The sequence below is a fragment of the Teleopsis dalmanni genome, chromosome 1 (genome assembly GCF_002237135.1).
Source record: "Teleopsis dalmanni isolate 2A chromosome 1, ASM223713v2, whole genome shotgun sequence".
Taxonomy (NCBI): domain Eukaryota; kingdom Metazoa; phylum Arthropoda; class Insecta; order Diptera; family Diopsidae; genus Teleopsis; species Teleopsis dalmanni.
Genome location: NC_051846.1, coordinates 221,165,292 through 221,174,908, shown reverse-complemented (window position 1 = coordinate 221,174,908; position 9,617 = coordinate 221,165,292). Strand labels below are relative to the sequence as shown.

General features: G+C 37.1%; 4 protein-coding genes across 4 annotated transcripts; 2 read left to right on the top strand and 2 right to left on the bottom strand.

Moving 5' to 3' along the window:
- Positions 1-369: 369 nt before the first annotated feature.
- On the top strand, positions 370-3,180 carry LOC119667433. Its single transcript, XM_038076722.1, has one exon. The coding sequence runs from the start codon at positions 370-372 to the stop codon at positions 3,178-3,180; it is 2,811 nt and encodes a 936-aa protein (XP_037932650.1).
- Positions 3,181-3,312: 132 nt separating this feature from the next.
- On the top strand, positions 3,313-4,599 carry LOC119667432. Its single transcript, XM_038076721.1, has one exon. It carries the CDS (start codon positions 3,313-3,315, stop codon positions 4,597-4,599), a length of 1,287 nt encoding a protein of 428 aa, XP_037932649.1.
- Positions 4,600-5,316: 717 nt separating this feature from the next.
- LOC119667431 lies at positions 5,317-5,748 on the bottom strand. The gene has a single exon (XM_038076720.1). The coding sequence runs from the start codon at positions 5,746-5,748 to the stop codon at positions 5,317-5,319; it is 432 nt and encodes a 143-aa protein (XP_037932648.1).
- Positions 5,749-5,771: 23 nt separating this feature from the next.
- LOC119667430 lies at positions 5,772-6,230 on the bottom strand. Its single transcript, XM_038076718.1, has one exon. The coding sequence runs from the start codon at positions 6,228-6,230 to the stop codon at positions 5,772-5,774; it is 459 nt and encodes a 152-aa protein (XP_037932646.1).
- Positions 6,231-9,617: the final 3,387 nt, after the last annotated feature.

Sequence of the window (9,617 nt, the reverse complement as noted above, 5' to 3'; positions counted from 1 at the left end):
AACACAATTACATATGGAACTCGAGCAGCTCCTTACCTAGCAACAATATGTCTGCAAAAGATAGCATTAGAAAATAAGGTGAATTATCCATTGGGTGCTTAAATCCTGTGTGGCAATTTCTACGTTGACGATGGGCTCGGTGGATCAGATAGTTTAATTACGGCTATTGAAGCTCAAAGACAACTAATCCATATTTTGAAGAAGCATCATTTTTGTCTTCGGAAATGGAGCGCAAACCATCCTCAACTTTTAAAAAACATTTCTCAAGATGATCAAGAGGTGAATCTAGATTTCGATAATAACGAGTCAATCAAAACGCTGGGACTATTTTGGTTGCCCAAAGCAGATTTATTTGGAATAAAGGTCAAAATGGTTACTGAAGGAATAATCACGAAGAGAGTCGTTAGTTCTGATTTAGCTAGACTGTTCGATCCACTTGGTTTAGTAGCTCCAGTAATAGTCAAAGCAAAGATTTTCATACAACACTTATGGCAGTTGAAATTATCTTGGGATGAACCACTTCCTACAGATCTTTGTACAACATGGTCAACATTCAGAGAAAACTTAAGTACTCTTGAAAATCTTCAGGTGGCAAGACATATCTTCAGAGGCGAGGTTCCATCATCAACACAGCTACATATTTTTGCTGACGCATCTGAAAAGGCATTTGGTGCTGCAGCATATGTCAGAGCAATTTTAAAAGATGGTAGAATAATAGTGCGACTGTTATGTGCAAAGTCAAGAGTAGCACCACTCAAAAAACAAACGCTACCGCGACTAGAACTATGTGCGGCAGTCCTAGCAGCGGAACTCTCAGCAAGAGTGAATAGCGATCTTCAAGAGAAGGACCAGCCGGTATTTTTGTGGACTGATTCAGAAATTGTGTTGTCTTGGATCAACTCACAGTCCTCATCATTTCAAACATTTGTAGCTAACAGGGTGGCAAGAATTCAAACTTTAACTCTGTCTGAACAGTGGCGACATGTTAGGTCAAAAGACAACCCAGCTGATGTGTTATCAAGAGGACTTTCAGCAAGGGCGTTGTCAACATGTGCACTTTGGTTTCAAGGACCGTTCTTTTTGCATGGAAGGCAGGAAGTATGTCCACCAAGGTTTTCATCATCATTACAAGTTCCAGTCGATCTGGAGAAGAAGAAGGTTGTAGCTGTAGCAACTCAAAGCAATGACGCAGATTTCATATACAGGATTCAGCACAAGAATTCATTTAAGACGTTACAAAAGATAGTAGCATATGTTCTTAGATTCACTAACAACGCAAGAAAATCAAAGGAGTCACGTGCCACACATATAGTACTTAGTGCCAACGAATTGGATGCAGCATTAATAACTATAATATGTCACATTCAGGGTAATGATTTTCATGAAGAAATCAAACAACTGAAGAAACAAGGTCATGTTGATAAATCTAGTTCAATCAGTAGTTTATCTCCATTCATTGATAATGCAAATGTTCTTAGAGTAGGAGGACGCTTAGAAGCCTCATCATTACCATACGATTCTAAACACCCAATGCTGATCCCATACAATGATCCATTGGCAAAATTATTATTCGTGATGTTCCATGAAGAAAACAAGCACTGTGGCCCGCAGGCACTATTGAGTATAATCCGACAACGTTTTTGGCCGATTAAAGGTAAATCAACAGCCCGAGCAACGGTTCAGCGATGCATTCGATGCAACAAAGCACGTCCGCAATTATGCCAACAAATTATGGGCAATTTACCAGAATCAAGAATAACTCCTGCAAGACCTTTCATTAATGCTGGTGTAGATTATTGCGGACCATTTTGGATCCACTACAAGGTGAGAGGCAAAAAGCCAACAAAGGCATATATTGCTGTCTTTTGTTGCTTTTCTACAAAGGCGGTACATCTCGAGTTAGTGACCGACTTATCAACAAATGCTTTCATTGGAGCATTAAAACGATTTATAAGTCGACGAGGGCGTTGTTTGAATATTTACAGTGATAACGCAACAAACTTCGTAGGCGCCAAAAACCAGTTAGCAGAATTAGAAGAAAACATTTATTCTAATGAAGGACAAGAAGCAATAATCTCTGCCTGCAGTACCACAGGAATAAATTTTCATTTTATTCCACCAAGAGCTCCACACTTTGGCGGTTTATGGGAAGCATCCGTAAAGTCCGCAAAATATTTGTTACTACGCAGCATTTCAACAGCATCATTGACGTATGAAGAACTCGAAACAGTAGTGGTGGAAATTGAAGCGATATTAAATTCACGACCATTGACTCCAATGTCCAATGATCCAAATGATTTGACAGCATTAACTCCAGGACACTTATTAATTGGAGAAGCTCTTACAACTCATGTAGACAGCCGATCGAAACCAGAAAAACACACGTTAGTGTCACGTTGGAACCTAGTTTCCCAGTTAAAACATAATTTCTGGAAACGCTGGTCTAACGAATATTTAATGGAACTGCAACAACGTAACAAATGGAAAACACAATCTGCCAACATACAGTTAGGAGACATGGTTATAATCAAAGAAGATAACGTCCCAGTGATGCAGTGGCCCTTGGGACGAATTGTACATGTGTACAAGGGTACAGATGGACATATCCGAGTAGCTGATGTTAAAACATCGGCAGGCATTTTTAAACGCCCAATTCATCGATTAGCTATACTGCCTGTAAATACAGATGATCAACCAACAATGGCTGAAGCTGATCACGAAGTACCTCCTGACAAGTTAATTATGAAAGATAGAAAAGAGTCGTATGAAGAGCCCAAGACAAAACGTGGAAAACTGCCGACCAATTTGTACTGTTCTGTATTACTTACACTATTACTGATATTGCCAATAGTAATAGGATCTCCAATTGACAATAAAAGGTTTGGCACAAAATTGGGTATTCACTTTGAAAATCTGGGCACAACTGCCATATCAACCACTGAATGGAATCTACTAGTTTATTATGATTTAAGTCTTTATTGGACGGAAGCAGCAGCTCTAAACACAGGAATAATGTCGCTACATCAAGCTTGTCAACAAATGAAACCAAACGCATCATGTGCGAATACAGTTAATCACTTTAAACAAATTGAATCCGAACTACAACTCGATGATAAATTACTTCATGATCATCGCTTCAAAAGAGGAGCAATTGACCTTGTAGGCAATATTGCACATTGACTGTTTGGAGTATTAGATTCAGAATATGCCAAAGGAATGTCAAATATAATTACAGAAGTGAAACAAAATGAAATACAATTATTGACGCTATTTAAGAATCAGACATCAGTTGTCGATTCAACAATCAACATAATGAAGAAAGATAAAATAGCAGTTCAAGAAGGTTCTGACCACATTGACAATGAAATAAAGGCATTAATAAATTCAATAAAAGATACAAATAGAGAGGTAAATCAATTACGGCTCAATCAAGTTTTCAATGCAGGAGCCATTCAATTAACACTGGTAGCACATAATCTACAGAAGATACAATCTGCTATTATAGATGCTTTAACTGATACTCATCATGGAAAAGTGAATCCATTGTTATTGACACCAACACAATTACAAAAGGAAGTTAATCAAATCAAACTTCATTTATCACCATCATTAGAATTACCGATGCCAGAAGATGAGTTAATATCCCTTTACAGACTAATGAAGGTTAAAGGTGGAATCACACAGCAGCATGCAGTTTTTAGTATAACACTACCCTTGATTGAACATGAACGATTTGAATTGTTTCAGCTAATTCCAATCCCGAACTGGGTAAATGACTCCATGACGGTAATTGACTCCTGCAGTTCTATTTTGGCTATTAATACGCAGCATGATCAATATTTTCCTCTTATAAAATCCGAATTAAGTCTTTGTGAGACCATTAAGGAAGAGGAATTTCTTTGCACCAACGTCCGTATACGATACAATTTTGGTTCCGAAGTATGTGCGTGTGAGGTCAACCTATTCAACAACAACACAATACCAAATTGTCGGTTGAAACACACTATCAACAAGCTGACCTGGATTCCATTGAATCACAAAAATCAATGGATTTATGCAACATCAACATCTTCACGAGCAACTGCAGTATGTAATAAGGAAATCATACCACTAAATCTAAAAGGTTCAGGATTATTGACGATAGATCCAGACTGCGTGCTTAAACACAACTTTGTTTCCGTGCAAGGACAACAAATAATTGCAAGCACGGCAAGATATTCATACAGTAGTCTTGGTACAATCTCCGAATTAAGGCTACAACCCCCTATGAAGACATCAGATGCTTACAACGGCAACAGTACACTGTCAACGATACGTAACAACCAATACGATCAACAGCTTAAAGAACTCACAGTATTGCAGAAGGTGTTGCAGTCATACCAGATAAATGATCTTCCAAATCAATTTCAGTCACACAAGTACCACAGCTTCACCATAGCTTACGCTGCACTCGTTATAGGGCTGATATTAATCATAATCATGATGAAGAAGAAATTGCAGAAAAAACATGTTGAAATTTCATCCGTTGAAGAAGCCAACCGCACGACACCTATTCCCATGCCACGACGACAGTCACGAGAATTCGTTATCAACATATAGTCGGACTGACTACCTGACAGCTAGAGGCTCATATTGTTGAACGGTTGTTCAACGCGGGGGAGAATGTTGAATATTTGTTTATATTATGTTATATTATTATATATGAATATTTTGTTGTCATTAATTTTGTATGAATAATTTGTTATTTTTATTTGTATTGTAATAATTGTGTTAAATATATTTGGTGTAAAAAATAACGTTGTCAATGCAATGCCCAAAATACGTCATACGCTTCTGCTGGCACATGAAAACAAAAGCGTCAAATTTCGTCTGCAAGAAAATGCACTCTTGCAGTTTGCAATAAGTTCATTGTTTGGCATGCATTGTCAAGGTTATTTTAGTTAATTTATTTGTTGTAAATTAATTATCAATTTTAAATAAAAGGCACAATTGAATTTTTGACAATTGAATTGATGCGAAGCCACATTCGTGATTGATTCATTTCTTTAGCTTTGTAAATTTAGTTCAAGTGCTGAATTTACGTCACAAAAGCGCCTATTCACTGGATTTAAGTGTTCAGTGACTAGGATAATTAGGACAATCGTCGAAATCTCTGGGTTCAAGTACTCAGTGGTTTTCTTGTTTAAATAGATCCAACATAAGTACTGGATTCAAGTGTTCAGTGCTTGCAAAATAGTTGATTCCAACGTTGATCAGACATTTTGGTTTGATCGTACAGTACTCTTCATGCCAACGACACCAAAAGTCCTCGTACATCTAGCTTAATAATCTCCATCGAAACAATATGCCTATTTTTGTGTTCAATATATTAGATTCTGGTATAGTGTTTGGCGCTCGTCCGATCAGAAAGTGACCTGGTGCCAATACTGACAGATCACCGGGATCATCAGATAGAGCAGTGAGTGATCGCGAATTCAACCAACTTTCAACTTGTTTTAGGAGTGTGTAGAATTCTTCAAACGTTAAAGTCGCGGTATTGATCACCCGTTTTAGATGAAATTTCACACTTTTGACTCCAGCTTCCCAAAGGCCCCCAAAATACGGAGCCGCAGGAGGAATAAAATGCCAATTTACGCCAATTGTTGAGGCGTACACAGAGCCAGCCTCCAGTTGGTTTCGTAATAATTGTAGTTCATCCTTCATTAGAGCATCAGCACAGACAAATGTTGTGCCGCGATCACTGTACATATCAGAAATTCGTGGAATAGAACTTATACAAATCGCTTTGAGGCGGCTAGAAACGTTTCTGTTGTCATATCGCTCACGTGTTCCAAATGAATGGCACGCGTAGCCCAACAAATAAAGAGAGCCACATAACCTTTATATGCCCGAAAGCCCCTACCCGCGTAATCCACTCCAGTGTGCATGAATGGTGATGAAGCTTTACATCGTTCTAGCGGTAGGTTACCCATGATTTGTGTTTGAGGACGGCAAGTGTGACGGAAATATGGGATGCACTTATGAATTACGCTCTTTACAGCCGATCTCCTACCAACAATCCCGAATTGCCTTCGTACATATGCCAATGTAGCTTGTGTTCCTCCATGTAATGTACGATGGTGAGCTTTAATAATGCCCAATGTAGTAAATGAATGATGCTTTGGTAAGATCATGGGACTCCTTTCGTTTACAGGAATGTTTGTATTTTGTAGGTGGCCACTAAGGCGCATGGTGCCTTCAAAATCAATTACAGGATTCAATTTGATGAGTTTACTTGATTTGTTGATTGGCTTCTTATTCAGTACAGCAATGTATTCGTTAGAAAATTGACTTTTTGTACAATTGCAACCTTTTTTTTGAGTGCGGCATACCGTTTAGGCCAAGTGCAGAAATTCTCGGATTTATGTGGTTTTCGTTGACATACATCAGTAAAACGGAGACATAGACGCATTACTCCAATTCGTCTGACAATGCTTCATCCCAATTTAATCCGGTACGCCAAAGCTGTTGTAGAAGGATCTTTCCTCGTATAGTCACTGGAGCTTTGAACCCAAGAGGATCAAAGAGTTTGGCTATGTCCGACAACATTAACCGCTTGGTGTAATGATGGTTGTCAAAATCTAAATTGCTTTTAAACCCAAAATGATCGGAATTTGTAAATCAAATAAGTCCTAGAGCTTTCATTTCACCTTCCTCGTTAATTTCTATCGTGTCATTATGAGCCTTTACGTTATCTTCAAGACTATTGGAGTTGGAGTTACATTTTCGTAAATTAAAACCAGCAGTTGCTAATAGTGTCTGGATTTCATGTAATTTTTCTGCCGCTTCCTTAGGATATCTGAGTCTTTGGTATGAACGAAAATTTGATGACACATTTTTTCAATATCATCTGTGAACATTACTGGGTACAGTCACCATTGCAATATGATATTCGGCAAATAGTTCAGCAGTTCGGGTCCTATATGGAGGCAATCATTAAGAGATATCCTACTAGCACATTTTTTGGATGCATTAAAAACGACGCGTAGTTTCGTGGTAGAACTTGATGCCTTATAGACGCCGTGATGAAAAAGGTAACACGTTCGATTCGATTCATCCAAATTTTGAACCACCTCCATGTGGCAGCATGCTTGGTATTCATACATGAAGTCATGATACAGTTGATTCAATGCGGGATTTCGAGAGAGCCGTCGTTGTGTACTGTCTAGTAATGCCAGCGCATCGTTCTTACTAGACTTAAGTTTTGGTAAATCCACATTCTTCTTCAGCGGAAGTTTGACAACATATCGACCAGTGTCGTTGCGTACAGTGGTACGTTCAAAAAAGTTTTCAAAAAATATTTCATTGTTTGTCAACGCAACATGATTTGTCACTTCTTCTAATTCCCAAAACTTCCGCAAAGTATCGCGTAAGGAAATTTGGGTATGATAGCACTTAGTTCGGCTTTTACACAATGCGTGTTTAGGTTCAGAAAATCCATCACAGATAACCCAGTCTAATACTATGTTTACATTACGAACTTTAGTGAACGAATTTTGCTAAAATTGATTCAGCGTTTACATTATCGTTTCGGGTTCTCATTTTAACAGTTGCTGTTTTTGTTATCTTTTGTTTACATTTGTTTTGTTTACATTTTGATAATTGTGAATATTGTGTTTGTTTACTATACGTTTTGATGAAAATTATGGATCAAAATATAATTACATTGCTCTGCAGTGAATCTGCACAACAAAAAAAAATAAAATAATTAATAAAGAAATTCCCCTTAATGAGTATGATTAATGTGTATGTTTGACAAATAATTTTTTTTAATTAGTTTAAACAAATATATAGGTTTTTGTATAAACTGAATAACATACTAAAGGTATTCAAAAATGTTCTGCAACTAATTGCATTTGGTATAATGAATAATTTTATAAATATAGTTTTCGAATTATTTCAAATATATTTTTTTTCTAAATCGACTAAAAGATAAAAATCACAATACATATATGCAAATAAGTTGTTTTTATTTAGGACTGTAAGGAATTATTAAGTTTTCGGAAAATTTCTTTACGAGGTGCAGTCTTACTTCTTTCTCAAGTAATAGCAAATTGGTGACATTAAAATCATGTATTTATATAAATCAGCAATTTGTTTTAAATATTTTTCTTGTATCTGAAAATAAAATCATTTTATATATATAAAAAAAGGAATATGTATGATATGATAAAGCACCTTATTTCTGGAAGAGCACATGCTACATGGCTGTTGATTTTGCTTCATAAATAATAGTTGGTTTGTGTGTGTCGATGTAAACAAACAAAAGTGTAAACAAAACGAAATGTCATTTCGCCATTTTCACACTAAAAACTTATCGAAAATTAAAAACTTAACGCATTAAATTCAGCACTGTATTCAGGAAAAGGTATTAAATGAAGCCAACTTTCGGTCAAAGTTCGAGTTTTGTTGTGCCTATTTTTATATGGCAAAATCGACTTTGGTTGCCGGTTTTGCGCTCAAAGTCGATTCCAGCCAGCAAAGTTCGTAATGTGAACAAAGTATAATTGAGTGTGTTGAACAATGATGTTGTTTGTTGAATTACGTTTCACTTCATCAAGTAGGACAACGGCAACGTAATCCGAAGCGCTCATAATAATGCCTATCGGACCTGTAACATGTAACTGTGGATCAGCGAAGTCAAAATTTAAAAAATCTTCAAAATTTTTTTTGGTATTGCAGTATTTGGGCTAATGCTACCTACTCGAGGCAGTGTTAATGCACTGCATTTTTTCTGAAAATTTTATTTCATAGAGTGAATTTAGAATGAGACCAATCCTTTAACGTAGGCAACATTTTCACCATTGGCCCCATTTATAGGAATTTTCGCACGAGTTCTATTGAGTTTTAATCGTTGGGCGATAAATTCACTGATAAACGTCGCCTCTGAAGCACTATCTAAAAGAGCACGTACAATCATTTTTTGGCCTGAACTATCACTCACTTCCACTAATGCAGTACCAATTAACACGGATGGTAATGTTCGAGCAACTTTATTTGCAACCACAACACAAGTGTTGTTTGATGCCATCACGTAATAGTCAGCTTGTGGTTTTACCTTGCGCTCTGTATTAGTGTACTTTGACGACTCGTTATTTGTTTGATGATCATGTAGCAGAGGATGATGCTTTGCATTGCATCGCAAGCAGCGATATTTGGACGGGCAATACATATGCCCCGTTCTTAAACAATTGAAGCACAAGTTTCCCAATTTGGCTACGTCACGTCTTTGTTGCTCAGGCATACGTCGAAAATCATTGCAATACGGCAACAAATGATTACCTCGACAGTGGAAGCACTGCTGAGTAGTTGTATGGTAACTTTTCAAATTTTTAACTTTGTTAAATGTGGTAGTCCTCTTAACATGGTTAGGATTATCGGTTATACTATTCACAATTTCCAATGACTGCACTCGGTTCTCTAAATATTTTATCAGCTCTTCAAATTTCGGGATTTGCTACGAACTGGATGTTGATAACTCCCAGGCTAGGATTATCGGTCATACTATTCACAATTTCCAATGACTGCACTCGGTTCTCTAAATATTTTATGAGCTCTTCAAATTTCGGGATTTGCTC

Coding starts and splice junctions, on each gene's coding strand:
- LOC119667433 (XM_038076722.1), top strand. CDS start 370: ATGGTTACTGAAGGAATAATCACGAAGAGAGTCGTTAGTTCTGATTTA.
- LOC119667431 (XM_038076720.1), bottom strand. CDS start 5,748: ATGTACAGTGATCGCGGCACAACATTTGTCTGTGCTGATGCTCTAATG.
- LOC119667430 (XM_038076718.1), bottom strand. CDS start 6,230: ATGCGCCTTAGTGGCCACCTACAAAATACAAACATTCCTGTAAACGAA.
- LOC119667432 (XM_038076721.1), top strand. CDS start 3,313: ATGAAGAAAGATAAAATAGCAGTTCAAGAAGGTTCTGACCACATTGAC.